We start from the raw sequence: 20,613 nt of genomic DNA, 5'->3' as shown, positions 1-20,613 counted from the left end.
CTGCGACTTCGGAGCCACTCTCAACGATATGCTGCAGGACTGTTTCGTCTGCAGGGTAAATAATGAGGCATCCAAAGGAAGCTACTGGCAGAGGCAGATATAAATTGTAAGAAGATGTTGGAGATAACGTTGGCGATGGAGGGTGTTGAGAAGGGCATCTGGAGCTTCAAAGCGCTCAAAATGGTATGGTCCATCAGTTAGGGCAGAAGCTGCAGTTAGCAGTGGCACCAAAAATGAAGAAGCAATTTTAAAATGGGAAGCAAATGCAGCCACGAATAGAGCGAGAAGATTTAAAAGAGCCAATCAATCGCCTACAATTGAGATAGAGTGTCATTGGTGGGGTAGGGTTATCACTCCCCAAAAGCCTGTTGGTATAAAGAGGCTGAATGTTTTTACGCCACAGGAAAGGTCACTTAAGGCACCCGTATAAAAGTAAGTCAAGGGCATCAAGGTGGCGCAGCGGTTAGCATTGCTGCCTCACGGCGCTGAGGTCTCAGGCTCGATCCGGCTCTGGGTCACTGTCCGTATAGAGTTTGCACATTCTCCCTGTGTTTGCGTGGGTTTTGTCCCCACAACCCAAAGATGTCCAGTGCTACGAATGTGAATGTTCATTCATTGTTCAGTGTGAAAGCGGGAAAAGCAGTCCCATCACACTGATGCATTTCATAGAACTTACAGTGCAGAAGGAGGCTCTTTTATTACACTCCTATATTGTCTTGATATACTACGGAGTGTAATATGTGTTACTCAAACCTTGGTTACTTGATGAGGTTTTCTGAATCGCGATGAAGAAGACTTGAACTCGTCCAATAGTAACAAAAAGGTTATTGAGTAACTATAACAATAATTGCATGAGTTCTTTTACTTTAACATTGATATTAGTGATAAGGTTGACAAGATCTAACTACAGTAACTACACTAACCATCTGAGCTAATCTGATACTCCTGCCCTTGTCACAATCCATCCAAAAGAGAGGGAGAGAGACCCAATGTGGCTGCCTTTATACCCCTGTTGGTCCGGCCCTCTAGTGATAGACATAGACATAGAACAGTACAGCACAGAACAGGCCCTTCGGCCCTCGATGTTGTGCCGAGCAATGATCACCCTACTCAAACCCACGTATCCACCCTATACCCGTAACTCAACAATCCCCCCATTAACCTGACACTACGGGCAATTTAGCATGGCCAATCCACCTAACCCGCACATCTTTGGACTGTGGGAGGAAACCGGAGCACCCGGAGGAAACCCACGCACACACGGGGAGGACGTGCAGACTCCACACAGACAGTGACCCAGCCGGGAATCGAACCTGGGACCCTGGAGCTGTGAAGCATTTATGCTAACCACCATGCTACCGTGCTGCCCCCTGATCATGTGGTGCAACTGATTACACATTAACCCCTTATGTACATGCACATACTGAGATCACTACAGAGGCCATTCGGCAGTGTGGTTTTAGCAGGCAGTGCAGGCTACTGGGACAACTCTCATCCTCTAAATGGTCTACCTGCTTCATGACGATTCTGCCTGGAACATCCACTTCAGAAGACAAAGGTCCTGTTTTTGGATACGACAACTTCTTGTTAATGCACATTAATAGTGAATGGAAGAGTTGAAACAAAGTTGATGATGTCGAACCCCACAATTGAGAAATTGTCAGTGTTTTTCGACCCACTGGTGACCTGATGTTATAGTGTCAGATAATGGAACAGGCTCCATGAGTGCGGAATTTCTACATTTCACCTCCTTAAATGGTGCCAAGCGCATCAGGACTGTGCCTTACTGCCCAGCATCCAACAGGCTGGCTGAACAAGCAGTCCAAACTTTCAAGGCAGGCCTTAAGCAGTCAGGGGTGACCCTGGAACCCAGGATCTCACGTTTCCTTCTGGGCTATCGAACCACTCTGCAATCTATAATGGGAGTGCCGCCAGCAGAATTGTTGACGGTACTGCGTCTTAGGACCAGACTAAGCCTGCCGTTTCCGAATTTGCTGGGGAGGGTGGAGGCCAGTCAGTGCAGCAAACCAGGGTCGTTTTCAGTGGAGCAAGCTGTGCATGTCAGAAATTTTGCAAGTGGCTCGAGTTGGGTCCCAGAAGTTGTCGTATCCAAAAACAGGACCTTTGTCTTATGAAGTGGATGTTCCAGGCAGAATCGTCATGAAGCAGGTAGACCATTTATGAGGATGAGAGTTGTCCCGGCGGCCAGCACTGCCACCTAAAACCACACTGACGGAAGGAACCATCGCTGATTATCCAGGCAGTGAAGTGCCGAGCCAGCCTGTGACACGGGAGTCTCTTGTCCCTTTGGAAACAGATGAAGCTGAGTTACTGGTACCTGAGGAGACGTCGGGGATCACGGTTTCAGCAGAAAGCACCCCAGTGGAGGTACCCCCGACAGAGGAGTTACGCCGCTCCACTAGAAATGGAAACCATCTGAGAGTATCATGATGGACTGGTTGCATGTGTTTAATATTCTAATTATAGGGGATTAAGAAATATAATTATTATTGATGTATAAAAAACCTTACACAGGGAGGGATGTGGTAATTGTCCCTTTATAAGGGGGCGATCTTCTGAGAGAGTCACCAATCAGGGACCAGGGTGGGGAACGCCCTGGCAAGCGTGGGTTTCTGCATCAGTTCGATCCTGGAAGCTGGCGCGCAGCCACAAGGCTACAAGCCTCTGCATTGTAGTTATACATAAACATTGCCGTTGTTACTTGCCTAACTGGTGAACAGGAAATATTACATGTAGTATGTTCATGACCACCGATTATCCCCAAGTGCTTTACAATTAAGTATTTTTGAAGCATGTTTATTGTTGTATTGCAGGCAAACGTGGCAGCCAATTTGTTTGCGCACCGCTGTGTTTTAATAGTGCCACACATGACCGTCACGCCTTGTACTGAAACTGGAACAACATGACATCTTGCCACTTGAGTACAAATTCTTGCCAAACAAATTTTTGCTTCATGTTTTCTTGTCACTTTCCGTTTTTTTCTTCAAAGTTAGAGGTCTCTGCAGTTAGTCCACATCCATGATTTATCGGATAAAAAGGGCGAAATGCTGCGGATGCTGGAAATCTAGGAGAGAAAATAAAATACTGAGAACACTCAGCAGGTCCAGAAGCGTCCTGATTACTTCCAACATTTTCCTTTTCTCTTCCATATTTTCCAATCATCACATTTTATTTTGACGCCTTGATGCGTACCATCTTATTTTGAACAATACACAAGTCAGATCCCGATACTGACAACTCCGTCGATGTGGCAGAAATTTGATTAAAATGGGAAATTTTTTAATAGTGGTTTTATTGCAAAATGGCTCACCTTGAAACATTCTCTGTGCCAATCCACATTACACTGGAGTGAAACCACAGGGGAGTCGATTTTCTGCCGGCATTCGCCATTGGCGGGAATGGCGACGCCGGTGGAAAATCCCGCGGGAACGAGAATCTTGGCGTCAAGGTTTTGCTCACAGAGATTCATGCCCATCACCTTTCTAAATGGTAACCGCATTTAAATTGGAATTAATTTTAATAAATTAATGTATGGTTAAAGGGTTCCCGTGCCATATGTTTCCCCCAGTATTGGAATAACTGCTACAATGCATGTGAACAATTACACAATGATGGTCAATGTAAGGATCGATTGAAATTCTTATGATGAATCTCAGCTCTTTGCTGTTTGTTACTCCATCGCAGTGGGGTGGGCCTCACTCTTCAACTTACTGTCATTGATGTGGTTCTCTGAACTTTCGCTGCTTTGAAAGTTAAACATCGTAAATCCAAAACTGTCTATTTGAGAAACTGTAATTTCCGATTGCATGTGCATGTGTATTTTTTTAAAAACTTTTTCTTGTTGCCATTTAGCCATGAACTGACTTCATTTACAACACAGAAAGTCTATTCAGCCTAACTGGTCTGTGCAAAATTTTTAAACAGAGATGTAAGCCGGAATTCTCCAGCCGTTGCGATTCTCTTTGCGCATCGCAGCACACCGCCGTCCGTGGGTTTCCCGACGGAGTGGGGTGACTTCAATGGGAAATCCCATTGAGAAGCGGCGGGAAGGCAGAATCCCGCCATCAGTGAAATGCCGGCGGTGAGAAAGATGTGACTGGGGATTCGAGAATCCAGCCCAATACGTAATTTTGGGTTATACCACCAAAAAGGTTCCACTGTAGTCTTGACAATGGGCATGATTTTCTGCGCCTCCCTAATTTTCTGATCCCTTCGCTGTCAACAGGGTTTCCTGTTCTCCCCCCACAGTTGGGGATCGCCGTGGGCGGGGCTGGAAGATCCCGCCAGCGAGAACAGTTGGAAAATTCTGGCCAATGTGTGATTAGTAATGGCGATATTAAGTAGCGTGAGGATTCTTCCAAAGCCGATCCTACTTTGACTCAGCAGAATCTCTTCTCCTCCTTGTTAAGTACCATCACCGTGTAAATTGGGGAAAGTCTGGAATGTATTAATGTGAGGTTTCTGTAATTGAAAGACATCGGCCATTTTGTGCAGCATGGAGAGTAAGATGAGACAATAATAGAGAGGCCATTCCCTTCTCAAACAGCAATGCTTCATGTTTATTGCTGTTCGGTTTCTCTCAATGTACTTTTAAATATAGATTTTACTAATTTTCCACCCCAGTTTTATAACATTAAATGCAGCAAATAACAGAGGAACTGGTGCAAAATGGGTACAGACAGAACAAGGTTATTGCAAGCAAACAAAAAGCAAAACATTACAGAATAGATTCGGAACAGGTCAGGTGAGAATCCAGAGCCCCTGGTTAAAATTCAGGATCCATTCAACAACAAAATACCACAGTGAGTGGGGGAAAGAAGGCAAAATCATACTAATACAGAAGGATAACAAATCAGGTCGCACGCCCCAAAGTATTGTGATTCAGACTAACAACTTGAATTGATTGATTGATTGATTGATTGATAGATTGATTGATTTATTGTCACATGTACTGAAGTACAGTGAAAAGTATTTTTCTGCGGCCAAGGGAGCGTACACAGTACTTACATAGTAGACAACAAAATAATCAGCAGAGTACATTAACAAATGGTACATGGACAAACAGTGATTGGTTACAGTGCGGAACAAGGGCCAAAAAAAGCAAATATATGAGCAAGAGCAGTATAGGGCGTCGCGAATAGTGCTCTTACAGAGAACAGATCAATCTGAGGGAGACTCGTTGAGGAGTCTAGTAGCTGTGGGGAAGAAGCTTTTCCTGTGTCCAGGTGTGAGGGTCTTCAGACTTCGGTATCTTCTGCCTGATGGAAGGGTCTGGAAGAGGGCAAAGCCTGTGTGGTGAATGTGATTCACACCGGATGATAATCTGTATATACATGTGTCTGTATTGTAAGTGCAGTTGCACTACCTGTCCTCCAGGGGTAGTAGCTCTGGGAATGCTCGAGTTGTATGGGGCTTCTCCCTTGGCTCTGCCCAGGACTCCTCCCCTGGAAGCTGCTGTATAAAAGCTCAGTGCCACATGGTCAGCCGGCCAGTTCACCGAAAGTTCAATGGCTAACCTGCTGGTTCTGTTGTGAGTATATTAAAACCGCTATTCTAATCCTACAAGCATGTGTCCGTAGAATTGTTGGTTCCAACAGCCTGGCTGGGAAGGGTAAAGGATTAAATAGAATTAAACTAGAGTAAATTAGTTCATAGAAATGTTAACAAACGCAAATCAGCCAAGGTGAAGCCTATGAATTTATGATGGGGGTTCATATGAAATGCATCAGATTTATAACGGAGAACGGAAATCAAAAATTCCATGGGGATGCATTTCATAATGAGCCTATGACAGCTTTGGAAGCAATGAGGAAATAACAACCTTACAAATGGATAGAGATAGGTTAGGTGAATGGGCCAAAATGTGGAAGAATTAGTTTAATGACTTATTATCTAAATGGGGAGATACTTTGGGCTGCTCCGATGCACAGGGATCTGGGTGTCCTCGTGTATGAGTCTCAGAAATCTAGCATGCAGGTACAGCAGACAATAAAGAAAGCAAATGGAATCTTGGCATTTATAGCTAAAGGAGAAGAGTGTAACGGTAAGGATGTGTTGTTGCAACTATACAAGGCATTGGTGAGACCGCATCTGGAGTATTGTGCAAATATGTGGTCCCTCATTTGATGAAACATGCAGTAACATTGGAAGCAGTTCAGAGGAGGTTCACTAGATTGATTCCAAACATGAGGGGCGCGATTTTCTGCTCCCGGGAGAAATCGGGAGGGCCGTCGTGAACTCGGCCGAGTTTCACGACGGCCTTGGAGGCCGCTCCTCGCCCCCTATTCTCCCCTCCTGGCGGGGTTAGGAGCGGCACTCCGTAACTCTCGGCCGCCGGGCGGCGCGCCGAGAGGGACGCGACGGCGGCGCCTATGTGACGTCAGCCGCGCATGCGCAGGTTGGCTGGGTCCAACCCGCGCATGCGTGGCTGACGTCACGACGGCTGACAGCTCGAACCCGCGCATGCGCGGTGGCCATCTTTCCCCTCAGCCGCCCCGCAAGACGTGGCAGCTTGATCTTGCGGGGCGGCGGAGGGGAAATAGTGCGTCCGATTGAGACGCCGGCCCGACGATCGGTGGGCACCGATCGCGGGCCTGTCCCCTCCCGAGCACAGTCGTGGTGCTCATTCCCCACCAGGCCCCCTACAAGCCCCAAACGGGCATCAGACGGAGTTTTCACGACGGCAGCGACCAGGTGTGGTTGCCGCCGTCGTGAACCGGTCGCGAACGGCAGGCCGCTCGGCCCATCCGGGTCGGAGTATCGCAGGTCGCCGTGAAAAGCGGCGAGCGGCGATTCTTCAGAGCGGTGGTTGGGAGAAGCGTGGGGAGCGCCAGGGGGTCGTGAAATTAGTCGGGGGGCCCTCCCACGATTCTCCCACGCAGCGTGGGGAGCGGAGAATCGCGCCCAGGGGGTTTGCCTTCTGAAGAGAGATTGAGCGGTTGAAGCCTATATGCTCCAGCGTTTAGAAAAATGAGGGGAGATCAAATTGAGGTATACAAGATGACAAAAGGTATGGATAAAGTAGACGTGGGGCAAATGCTTCCTCTCGTGGGGAATTTTAGAATGAGGAGGTCATGATCTCAGGATAAGGGGTTGCAAATTTAAAACAGAGATAAGGAGAAACTACTTCTCCCAAAGGATTGTGAATCTGTGGAATTTGGTACCCCAGAGTGCGTTGGATGATGGGACAGTGAGTAAATTAAAGGAGGAGTTAAACAGATTTAAAATTAGTAATGATTGAAGGGTTATGGAGATTAGGCAGAATGGTGGAGATGAGGCAATTGCACCTTCCAGCTCTTGTTAACAGCCCTGTAGGTAACAGCACCTCAAGCACAAATCTGGTGTTCTTGATTAATAAGGGGATTTTTTGATTAATAAAGTGATATAGGGTTATGGGGAGAAGGCAGGAGAATGGGGATGAGGAACGTATCAGCCATAATCGAATGGAGGAGCAGACTGAATGGGCTAAATGGCCTAATTCTGTTCCTATGTCTTATGGTTTTATAATATCTATAATAACAGGGCTGTATGGTGGCGCAGTGGTTAGCACTACTGCCTCACGGCGCCGAGGACCCAGGTTCGACCCCAGCCCTGGATCACTGTCTGTGTGGAGTTTGCACACTCTCCCCATGCCTGCATAGGTCTTTACCCCCACAACCCAAAAGATATGCAGGGTAGGTGGATTGACCACACTAAATCGTCCCTTCATTGGAAAAATTCAATAAATATATAGTCCAGGAGCAGAGGATATATTTATGAGCAGCAAAGGTCAGCATATCATATCACCTTTTTTTCATTCAAATCCATGATTCTCCTATCTGGGAAGCCAGAATCAGAAATACATGATTAAACTCCAGAGCACTCTCAAAAATCTTCTCCAGCTCCCTGATCACACCTGAGCAACAGGATTGAATCTTGGCACAGCTCCATAAAAAATGTATATTATCGCCCTTGACTACTTGGCACGTTGGACACAGCAGGGATAAGGAGGATTAAACCTATGTCTAAGACTAGGTGTAATATGGGTACACTGTGGTATCTTGAACTGAGTCTCCTTCATTCTATTTCAAGTTCACCGGTATAATCCATATATTACCCATGTTTCTTCATCAATCTTGATAGGCAAGTCTTCTGACCAAAGTGGTGATGCAGGCCCTGGTGTTCAAAGCATCAAATAACTTACTGATCAATTTTTTAGGCTCCACAGAAATCACGATTCTTTCCTCCGGGGAAATTAAGGAGTCAAGACGCAGGGAGGTCTTATTAAGTATAAAATCTCTAAGCTATCAATACTGAAAAAGGATTGTCTTGGGATGCCCAAGATTTCTGACACAGCTGCTCAAAGGATGACAAGGAAGGTTCTCTGAATGTTTCCCAGCCAACAAATGCCTCTACCTTTCCAGATATCGAATCCATGGTCGATTGGACCGGGTGGAAAGTTTGGACTGCTCTGGATAGGCGAGAGAGCGGAAGTCAATTCACATCTTCCTTCTAGTTGGTGGATCGACCTCCATACTCTAACAATAATAGGATTATCACAATTAGCAGAGTTCACCTTAATGTCACCATAAAACAAGACCTGTCGAGGAGAAATTGCCTGTTGTGCTTCAGTGTCAAGCTACTTGGACGCCGGATCCATTCTAACCCAATCTCTGATGAAACTGGGCAATATGCATATTTTGATTAGGGCAATCTTCCCAAGCCACAAAATCGGGAGTGCAGCCCAACGAGCGACATCCCATTTAGTAGCTGCAATCAATTGGGGGGGATTTTAGCCCTATACAGTTGCCTAAAGGAAGGGGTAATGAAAACCCAAAGATATTGAAATTCCATGGAGGACCATCTAATCCCCCTCTCACTAACTATTCACCCTTGAAGATGTGATGTCACATCTGTAAGGTTTACATCAGGTTTGGTCAAATGAGTCATGGGAATCCATCCGGGGGTAGGGAGGTAAGTACAAACCTGCCGGGGGGAGGGGGGGCATTCCCCGCAATGCTCTGGCACTTCCCCCTGACACAGGTTGGCACTGCCTGGTGGACATAGTGCCAACCTGGTAGTGCCTACCTATGCCAGGGTTTGGCTCTAGTAGGTGCTCCCATGGTGGGGAGGGATGATTACTCTGTGGTGGGGAACAAGCACTGAGGGCAGATGGATTGCCGGCGATTCTTCCCCGGTGGGGGGAATACAGGCGATGATTGTCGAGGGTTGGGGGGGGGGGGGGGGGGGCGGTGTGGTGTGGGTGTGGGTTTCACGCATTGATGGGTGGCAGTGGGTAATGAAATGTGCTAGATTCCCCCTTACACTTTGTTGGATCAAGTGCTGCAGTTGTCAGGGAAGGTTATAAATAGCTGCCAGCAGTCTTTCAACACTCCCCTGCTAATATCTAGACACTAGCAATTTACTGCTAAAGTCCAACAACTGAAGTTCAGGGAGGGGTCACAGTACCAGGGGCACTTGAGTAATTAATTTATCAAAGTTAATGCAGTTGAAGAGGAAAGTAAAGAGTACAAATTAAAGCAGTTACATGGTGGTGCAACATATTGAAGCATCAGTGGATGGAAGGTCCCATGATATAGCAAGATCGGGCAGAAATTTGCAACACTGCAAGTTACTTGAGTAAGCGACACTGTTGTGGAGAAGTGCTGGTCAGAAGCCCAATGGTACAATATTGGTGGTTTCGGAGGAGAAAAATCATAAAAAAACAAACCTTGCCAGGCTATGCTGGGGAGGTGTCTTTCGTTCTATCGTGGGCGTTGCTGGTATGGTGCTCATTTTTAATTGCCCTTGAGAAGGTGATGGGAGTGGCCATCTTGAATCGCTGCGATCCATGTGGTGTAGGTGCGCTCACAGTGTTGTTAGGAGATCCTCGGTAATCAGACTAGACTAACGTGAACATAGGACCGCAAGAAGAAAGACATGTTTAATAAACATTGTCACCAACCTAAAATAAATTTCTGTTTTTAAACTTTTGGGCAAATTGAAAATGTTCTTAACAGTGCAGAACATACCTTGGCACTTCAAGTTGCTGGTTTACAACATCCTTCTCCTGTTGTGTGTATTTTTTCAATTGCTTTGTCACATATGGTTAACGTTATAACATCTTCATTGTGTAAACAAATTCTGAGCATCCTGTTCGTGTTAGCATTATCATTCGAGTTGCGGTTTCAGCACCAATTGAGCTACCACCCTCATATTGGTGAATACATTCCTCACACAAAACGCACAGCTGACTAACTTTGAGTCATACAGATTTTACAGCATGGAAAGAGGCCCTTCAGCCTATTGAGTCTGGGCTGGTTTAGCTCACTGAGCTAAATCGTTGGCTTTTAAAGCAGACCAAGCAGGCCAGCAGCACAGTTCGATTCCCGTACCAGCCTCCCCGGACAGGCGCCGGAATGTGGCGACTAGGGGCTTTTCACAGTAACTTCATTGAAGCCTACTCGTGACAATAAGCGATTTTCATTTCAATCACCTGTAGCCTTGTATGCTATGACATTTCAAATGCTCATCTAAATGCTTCTTAAATGTTGTGAGGGTTCCCGCCTCTACCATCCTGTCAGGCAGTGAGTTCCAGATTCCCACCACACTCTTGAGCGCAAAGGTTTTTCCTCACATCCCCTCTAATCTACTGCCCCTTACCATAATCCCATGGCCCTTGGTTATCGACCACTCTACTGAGGGGACAGGTTTCTTCTCACCTACCATATCTATGTCTATCATAGTTTTGTACACCTCAATCAGGTTCCCCTCAGCCTTCTCTGCTCTTAAGTCATCAGCTATTGTCACCCCGTCTTGTTTTCCCTACCTATTCCTTAGCACAGTCAAATAGGGCAGCGACATTGAAGTTTGCCGTATCGCCTCACGACTTCATCTTTCACCGGGGAAAGATTGCTACCAGACGTTGCTGCATGTGTCTTTCTGTGAAATACAGTAAATAGAGAGAGAGAGTTTACTGTCTAATTCAGTTGGATCATGTGTTGACATTGTGCTGAAGTGTTGAGTATAAAAATGTGATACCTATTTTTATACTGTTACTTATTTAGTTTGGATTCTAGGTAATCAGACTCACTGAGCCTGTACTTGTAATTTCTGCGAATTAATACAGCTCCTTTATGGATTGTAAATCTACTCAAAACTGAGCCTGGGATTCTGCCACGCAGATAACGGAGCCAGATAAGATCCAGCTGGCTGATGTGATGAAGGGACGGCATTGGGGTTATTAGAATCTTAAACATCTGGTTGAAAATTGACTCGATTGGGTCAGCCACTCTTTTCGTACCTCGCCCAATCCTACTTACAGTGCTGTGGGTGTAGGCGGGGAGAGTGGGTGGTTGATCTGAATCTGGGAGTTTCCTGTTGGGCAGTGAGGTTAAAATTACCCCATGATTCATTCCTTCTTCATAAAGATCCAACTGGATCTTGAATTAATCCAACATTTTTGCTCTCCAGTCCTTTGCACCTATATTTAACTTGAGTTCATGTGCACATGCGGTGCGCCAGCCCATAAGGAGTAAAATACAAATTATGGGGTGCAATATTTTTGGGGGGAATTTCCTGTTTCTGAGGGTGCAGTTGGTTGGAAAATGCACAACATTGACTCAGTTTAACTTTCAAACAGGTTTGAATCGAAGAGGTGCTGATATTGGTATACAGCAGCGCTTCATCGAGATTAACCCGGAATTTAGCACTTTGAACCACCTCCCCAGAATCTGCTTCGAACTGCGGAAAAAGGCATCCCCACTAAGCCTAATAAATGCACTTGTTTTCGCGGATGTGAAGTTAAAGGCTGCTGCTGGAAAGGTTCCCACAAACCTACTGGAGTGGTGATACTATGGCTTAAATCTGTTTTTATGAAATGTCGCATTGCCTAGCAACTGAGACGCAAGTTATTCAGGAATGTGATTTATTATTTTCCTTTCTTTATATAGCACCACCAAAGTTTACAAGAACTCCCATTGACCAGACGGGAGTCTCGGGAGGGGTTGCGTCATTTATCTGCCAAACCTCAGGAGAACCCAGGCCGAAAATTGTATGGTCTAAAAAAGGAAAGAAAGTCAGCTCGCAGCGATTTGAGGTATTGTGTCCATTATTTTTTTTCATCAGAATAATACTCTGCAAGGTTCTCATGATATACATCCCAACTAGTTTTATTTTTTGGTGTTCATTAGAGCCCTGTTAAAGTGTCTTGAAGGTGTGCAAGATGAATGGCCTCCTTCTGCACTGTAAATTCTATGATTCTATGACGGGCGGGATTCTCCTCGACGGGATCCTCCTATTCAACGGCAGCGCACTCATGCCCATGGATTTCCCGACGGCGCGAGGGTGCCCACAATGGGAAACTCCATTGGCCGGTTACTGGGACAGAGGATCCCGCTGCTGGCAGGGGCGCGCCACACCGGTAAACGGGTGTAGCGAGATGGAGAATCCCGCCCAACCGTCTGTCAATTGGAGCTTCCAGATTTGGAATTGAACTTGTCTCTTTTGTTGATGTCCAGTTTATCAAATATTATTTTAATTGTTATCTAACTAGTTGGGAAAATGTTGATTCAGTCATTGTTTGGAAACTCATTGTTATATTTCTGCAATTCCACCACACTCACAAACCGTCCCACACCCTGACCCCCCCCACACTTATCTCTCATCACCTTGGTTCACTTTTCATGATCACGATATCCAGGTAAATTTGCAGCTTTAACTTGCACAATGCCGTCAATGGAGTTTTTTTCATGGGTTTCAAAAGCATGAAAATGTTGGGGAAGGGCGGGGCGGGAGGGGGGGGGGGTGGATTTTCCATTCCAATTTTTTGCAGACAGGAGAAGGAGGCGGAGTTGGAGAATCGAGGGGGAGTCCCAAAGAGGCTTTCATGTTGGCGGAATTTCCTCGCTCAATTGCCATTGCCCTCTTGCCAATGACATAACGAGGTTCCCGCCAAGCAAGGTCGGGAGCATCACTGACATACACTTAGCGAAAATTCCTGACATTCCCCATGGCGCCGCCAACATCTCCAATGGACAGGGTTCTTTTGCTTGCAGGGTCGGATGAGGGGGGCACTCCAGAAATGTATGATTGGATTTTGTCTGAAGATTTTGTGTCAGTGGAGGGGGTTAAGGCCAGGGGGGAGGAGGAGTTTGCTCCATATTAAGTGGCGAGGTGTGTAGAGAGGCCCTTCGCAGGGTGAGCTCCACGTCCTCGTGCGTGAGGCTTGGTTTGATCTAAGTTACGCTAGTTTTCGGGCGTCCTTGACCAAGTCCAGAATGAGTTGTTTCTTTGTAGGGGTGGAGGACAGATGCGAGTGCTCTTCAAGAGGTCTGGTAAACCACAGGCACATGTTCTGATCTTGACCCATGGGCGTTTGGGTTTCCTTCTTTAGCACCATGTCACCGATTCTGAAAATTGAACTGGAGCACAATCATTTAGTGGCCATATTTGGGGTGTCGGACCCGCCGGAACTGCGGACGGGTCCGTGGGCCGATGTCCTTGCCTTTGCCCCATTGATTGCCCGAAGGCAAATACTGTTGGGTCTGTATTCCCCAGTGCTTCATTGTGGCTCGGAGACCTGATGGAGTTCTTATACCTCGAGAAAGTCAAGTACACTGTGAGGGGAGCAATTAAGGGGTTCTATCAGAGATAGCAGCTGTTTATTGCTTATTTCAAGGAATTAGTCATCATTAGTTAACGGGAGAGAAAGGAAAAAAGGGGGCGGTTAAGTTTTTGAGGGGCTATTTTATGTTTCGATATTTTTATGAATGTAACTGTGTTTATTTCTTCTTGTTATTTTGTATTGTATAAAGTGAAAATGTGAATAAAAATATATTTTAAAAAACATACACGTGGCAGGCCTCCAGCTTCCCCACTGTATCATCCCCCCATCCCTTATGCCCCATGCCACTGACCATGCCACCTCAATGTCAGCTAATGCCCCCTCATACTCCATGACACCTTCACATCAACTCATGCCCCTCATCCACCTCTCATACCCCATGTCACCTCCATAACCACTCATGCAATATCCACCATGGGCAGAACCTCAATCCTACATACTTGACAATGAAAATAATTCCCATTCAAGACACCCTTTGAAAGGCTTTTAAATCTCCTCTTGTGTTGAATCTCTTCTGAAACCAAACACGCTTCCATTTAGGTGCCACATCAAAGACAATTAACCTTCCAATAGCCTCTTTAAACTGTCAATCAAACTGTGTTCAGAAACATCTGCTGAGATCATTGTAGTTTTTGAAACTCAGCCAAGCGTTCATAATGGCATAATAATACCCCTGCTGAATTGTCAACAAAAGCTCTATTGAAGCTGCACCACCAGGTGGTAATGTTTCTTTTTCTAACTTATATCAGATGACCTGTCAATAAAATTGCTATAACAGAGGATTTAAAAACAATATCACTGACAGCTTTCAGCCTGTTTTTTTTTCTCCTCGCTTTTTTCCTCCTCTAAAGAGCAGGTGATTTAGAAAAGATTTCAGGTCATGCCACGTCAACAAACCTTATCCACCCTTCAATGGTGTCTACATTTTCTCCATCAATTCATGACTCCCACACCATGGGTTACGGCCCTGGAACAGTCAAAAATTGATCTGTTTGAACTTGGCATTAAGTTCAAATGGCCCTGCTGAGTCTGGATTTCCTGTCTGTGTGAGTTCTTCCCCCCTTCCCTTGCTGGCAAAAATTGGAACTATTAGAAATGGGGTACAACCTCAGCAACCGGATCCTGCCCGCCCTTTTTAAAGGTTTGTGGAGTTTTCCCAATTCTGTGAAAGTCTGACCTCTATCCCAGAGAATGACAGATAAGTGTGTCAATTTGTTACATACAAGGGATTGGGCTGAAATATCTCTTGACTTTGGTTAGCTTTACTGATTTTATCATGTGACTTCTGTGTGACCTTTCTTGACATTAGGAGGGGGATAAAACAACAGCAGACTGATTAAGATTTTAATTAGCAAAAAAAGTTCACTAAATACCAAAAGAAAAAGCCAACTATTGCAAATGAGGCGACAAAGATTTTACAGTGGTTATTAAATGAAGCGATTCAAGGGCGACGTGGCGCAATGGTTAGCACTGGGACTGTGGCGCTGAGGACGCGGGTTCGAATCCCGGCCCTAGGTCACTGTCCTTGTGGAGTTTGCACATTCTCCCCATGTCTGCGTGGGCTTCACCCCACAACCCAAAGATGTGCAGGTTAGGTGGATTTGCCATGATAACCACTATGCTACCGTGGGCAGCATGGCAGCATAGTGGTTAGCACAATTGCTTCACAGCTCCAGGGTCCCAGATTCGATTCCCGGCTTGGGTCACTGGCTGTGCGGAGTCTGCACATTCTCCCCGTGTGTGCGTGGGTTTCCTCCGCATGCTCCGGTTTCATCCCACAGTCCAAAGATGTGCAGGTTAGGTGGATTGGCCATGCTAAATTGCCCTTAGTTTTGAGTGGGGTTACTGGGTTATGGGAATATGGTGGAGGTGTGGCCGTGGATAGGGTGCTCTTTCCAAGAACCGGTGCAGACTCGATGGGCTGAATGGCCTCCTTTAGCACTGTAAATCCTATGAAATGAGTCTATGAAATTGCCCCTTAGTTGGAAAAAAAATAATTGGGTATTCTAAATTTAAATAAATTGTTAAAATTAAGCGATCATGACTTGGTAGAGAGTAACTAATACTTGCAACTGCAGCACAAAATCATGCCATCTTACATTGGGCTTGTTCCTTTTCACACTGCTCATGCAGATATCTGACCTAACACACTCTCTTGGGTTTCACAAATTTATTTCCCATTTGAACTCGCCTGGCTGAGAAATTCTTTCCATGGAATCATTGGGGCCAAGCAGATTTAAATAACTTGGTTGAACTCAAAAAAGGAAGCCGCCTGTTGAACATAATCAAAACCAACCCAACAAGATGTTCGTAACAGAACTAAATGTCTAAGCTTGGCTTCCCCCTTCCTTGGATAGTGGGGGATGAAAATACGTCCAATTGTTGAAAACCTTGTGTTATGAGTAAACTAAAGCTTTCCATTTTATACATGATGACAGAATCGAAGACCCCAATGCCATACCAAATCTTAAACAAAATGCTTAATTATCCTCCCATTTGTGTAAAGAACCTGTTTGTGATTTCATGACAAATGACGAACAGGTGAAATAACCCTTAAGTGTATATTTACAAGAATAACAGAGAAGAGTTCATCTGAGGCAAATGATTACTTTTAAGGAGGTCCTTTCAGAAGCTCACAAAGTGCATTGAAACTGATATGTTAACCCACATGCCTCCCCCCTTGTGTGTAACTGAAGTTGCTACATCTGTGTTTCATAAATATAGCAATACGGAAACATACAGCATTAACCTAAGGGGTATGTTGTCCAAATTCCCTAAATATCCCTAAACATCCCCTCCCCACCATCTCATAGAGCTTTGTGCCAGAAGCACTGAATGATATACATTTACCTTACATATGTATGATTTTGAAAGGAAGTGTTCAAAAAGAATTAATTTTTAAAAATTAGCTTCTGATGATGTCTTAATGTAATGCACATCCGTTAATGGGCTCATTTGTTTAACAAGAACATTTGCTGTATAATGTGCCACCCATTTTACACTCTTTGACCAGTAGAAATCATTTAGATAACTCAACATTTTACTTGCTAGAGATACATTCCCATTAAACGTTTTGTGCATCATTGATCAAATGGATGTATTTGTTCTCAAAGTAGTCTCAGCTTCTTGTGTTACAAGATAAATCTTCCCTCAGTTGCCTATCCGTTTTGTGTAAAGAATGGCCACATCGGCACTGTACCAGGGCATGTGAGACTGCATTTGAAAGAAAGCCATGCCATGGAAGAGGGGAAGAGACGGAGGGCAAGATTCTCTGGCCTACCCCCTCACCGTGAATAACTGGACGACCTTGCCCAGAATCTAAAGTAGTCAAAAAGCCAAATTTTCACTTGCGTGATTTGTTAGAATTTGAATCAACACAGGAGTTGTTCAGGTGTCAGCTGATGTTCCAACACCGGGCAGCACGGTGGCGCAGTGGTTAGCCTCACGGCGCTGAGGACCCGGGTTCGATTCCGGCCCTCGGACACTGTCATTTGCACATTCTCCCCGTGTCTGCGTGGGTTTCACCCCCACAAACCCAAGGATGTGTAGGTAGGTAGATTGGCCACACTTAATTGCCCCTTAATTGGGGAAAAAAAATTGGGTACTCCAAATTCACATTAAAAAAAGATGATGTTCCAGCATTAAATCTGGTCATGGCTAATTTGTCTATTTAATTACCTTTATTCCAAAATCCCTATTCTTACTTTAATCTAGGTTTTAAATATGACTCACATCTTGAGACATTTGGGGGGAAAGAGTTCCAGATTTACACTAAGTTTTGTGTGAAGAAATGTATCTTGATTTCATTTCTAAGTGGCCCGGCTTTACTTGCAACATGACCCCTTCACCTTGATTCCTCCAAGAAAAAAAATAGTTTCCTGTTCCTACCCGATGGAATCATGGATTTGGAGGGCCAGTGTCAGTTTGGATAGAAACTAGTTTCAGGACAGAAAACAGTGAGTTGTCGAAAATGGATATTTTTCACAAAGGAGATGGTAGACAATGGGTGCGATTCAGCAACCTGTTGCGCCCGGCGCAAACCTGGGAATGACAGCAAGGATGAGATCCAAATCTGCATATTTTAATGGCTTATTTAAATACCCAGATGCCAGATTCACCCAGCGCCCAGGACTCAACAGCTGCATTTGTGAGACCTCGCCAGGGCGCCATTTAGTACTGGTTCAGATGAATGTGAACCAAGCGTAACGGCACTTCCGGGGGCCTCGCAGGCATTAGAGACCCCAGGGTGGTCAGGGACAGAGCAGGGAAGTACCCTGGCAGTCCACCTGGCACCTGGGCACTTTGGCATTGCCAGCCTGGCACCCTGACAATGCCACCCTGGCACTGACAGGTGCCCAGGTGGCACTGCCAGGATGTCAGTCTGGCAATGCCAGTGATCGGGCCCCAGGAAAGGTCCTTGTCAATTAGGGAGGGCGGGGGGAGTTGGAGGTGATGGGGTCCTATAGGTGCCTCTACCAGTTTTGTGGCGTGAGGGAGGGGAGGGACTGCTGTTGGTGCTGCCTGAAAGGCTGGGGGTTGGGTGGGGTGTTGGGGGGAGGGTGAATGGTCGGTGTGCCAGTCAAAATAGGTGGTCCGATCAATGAGCAGCCGTTCCTGCTGCCGAGACAAGCTCACCACCAGGAAAACTCTCCAAGTGCAGTCTCAGCAGGGAGAAACCCCCGAACGCCAAAGGCAAAGTGCTGTTGAATAACGTGTGATTCTCGGCACTGCAGCTGCCATGAAATACCCTGCCAAATATGCCCAAACTGCTGTATGCTGAATCACAGCCAACATACACAATATATGTATGTATATTATATATGTGTATATATAAAATGACTTGGATATTGGAATCTAGAGTACAATTTCAAAATTTGGAGGAAATGCGATGAATCAGAATAAGACAAATCGACTACAGGACATCGGCCAGCAGAATGGTGAGGTATATCAAATTTAATACAGAGAAGTGTGAGATGATGCATTTTGGCAAAAGTGGGAGAGGCAAGATGGACCAAAGTAACATAGTTCTAGAGTGCTCAGGAACAGAGAGACCCCAATTGCTTGTTCACCCATCTTTGAAGTTGGCAGGGTGTATTCAGAGAATGGTTAGTGATGCGCAAGACTTCATAAATAGAGGTATTGGGTAGCAAAGAAGGGAAGCTATGATAAACCATTATAAAGCTCTCATTTGGCCAAACCTAGAACATGGCATCTAGTTCTGGCCACCATACTTTAGCAAAGTTGTGAGGGTCCTTAAGACGGTGCATTTAGCAGAATTTCTAGGGATGAGGAATTTTTGGGTTTTGAGTGGAGCGAAGGAGAGTGTTCGTGATTAGCTAGATGGGCAGAATGGCTTCTTTCTGTGCCATAAATGATTCTATGAATTCCGATCTCAATGTGGGTTATACTCCATGCCGGGGTGCCAGCCCCTCCTATATTGCTTTTGTGCTCATGTGGAGGTCGGGATTATTTTGGAGGCCTGGGAGATCGGGACGCCATTTTTAAATGAAGATCGCGGCCCATAAGTCTTCTCATGTCATACAATCCCTACAATCAGAAGTAGGCCATTTGGCCCATCGGGTCTGCACTGACCCTCCGAAAGAGCACCCTACCTAGGTCCACTTCTCCACCCTGTCCCCTTAGACCCATAACCCCAGCCCCCCACCTAACCTGCACATCTTTGGACAGTAAGGGGCAATGTAGCATGGCCAATCCAGAGCCACGGAGGAAACCCACGCAGACACGGGGGGAATGTGCAAACTCCACACAGTCACCCAAGGTCGGAATTGAACCTGTGTCCCTGTGAGGCCAGCAGTGCTAACCACTGTGCCACCCTGCCGCCCATGTGACAGTCGAAACATCACCGTGGACTATGGGGTAATTGAAGTATTTGTGGCATCACTTACTGTTAACCTGCTACGAATTCTCAGGACTTTGACAGAAAACTCCTTGCCTGATCAAAGGATCAAGGATCTTTACCGCCCAGGTGTGGGAACATTAAGACGATCACAGGAAGTCCCACAATAATTTTAGGAGTGTCCCCACACCAGCCTCATAGTGATGCTCTGTACAAGATTTTGATTTGATGATTGATACAATGAGATCTTGTGAACCATTTGAACAGGATTAGTTTTATATTGACAATTAGGAAAATAATCTCTCAGCCATTAGTGAAACCACATCCTGTTTCAATCCTCCAAGTGCTATCCTCATTAGCCTCCACTCCGTAAGGTGTTATGTTTCCTGCCTCCACTATGCATGGGTTTTGGGTTAAAAGAGACAGAATACCAGGAAGTTAATGATCTCAGTGGGCTGGATTCTCCGGTTCCCCAGCCGCATGTTTCTGTCTCCCTGCTGCTGGTCGCAGTGGGATTTCTCGCTGAAGCCACCCCACTTCGCCAGCAAACCCACGGGCGGAGGTGCGCTGCCACCGGGAAAAGGGAATCCCAATGGTCAGAGATTTCTGGCCAATGCCTTTTTGTGAAAGCCAAAGTTATTAACATTGACATTCTGTTTAACATTTACTGCCCATTAAGGTCTGGGTAGGTGCTGAAGGCAGTCACTTGTACCTTTTCTGCTGGGTGCACTGTATGCGCTCTTTGCAATGTTCCTCTAAAGTGGTCTTGGAGCCATATTTTCTCCAGACAGGTTAAGCACACATTTGGAGAGTGTGGCTGCTGTCATTCCTGCAGAATTTAATTAAGATAGGAGGCAGAGGGCTGAGAGAGTGAGAGAGCAATCACTCTAGGCCCTGCATTGCAGGAGTAGATCCAGAGAGTTGTCATGAGGTTGTATTTTCACAGAAATACAAAGCTGTGACTTAACCATTGACGACCTGTCAGCAGGTGGCTTTGCTGACCAGATCTGGTCGCAGGCTCATGTCATCTCATGAAGGTTTATTAAAGCTTGAATTATTAATATCATTTATCATGAACGTTGAACAGCAAGATATCTGCTCACTGCCACTTAAGTTATAATCAGGCCCATGT

General features: G+C 45.7%; 1 protein-coding gene across 48 annotated transcripts in view; it reads left to right on the top strand.

The window, feature by feature from the left end:
* LOC119970160 (receptor-type tyrosine-protein phosphatase delta) overlaps positions 1 to 20,613 on the top strand; it is a 2,903,826-nt gene that overhangs the window by 2,513,148 nt on the left and 370,065 nt on the right. For all 48 annotated transcript variants that reach the window (XM_038804286.1, XM_038804284.1, XM_038804281.1 and 45 more), the window contains one exon: positions 11,952 to 12,097. In XM_038804286.1, the coding sequence (XP_038660214.1) occupies positions 11,952 to 12,097 (146 nt within the window). The remainder of the gene's footprint in view (positions 1 to 11,951; positions 12,098 to 20,613) is intronic.

Source organism: Scyliorhinus canicula, chromosome 8, assembly GCF_902713615.1.
Source record: "Scyliorhinus canicula chromosome 8, sScyCan1.1, whole genome shotgun sequence".
Classification (NCBI taxonomy): domain Eukaryota; kingdom Metazoa; phylum Chordata; class Chondrichthyes; order Carcharhiniformes; family Scyliorhinidae; genus Scyliorhinus; species Scyliorhinus canicula.
Note: the sequence above shows the minus strand (reverse complement) of the source record. Positions and strands in the feature narration are given on the sequence as shown.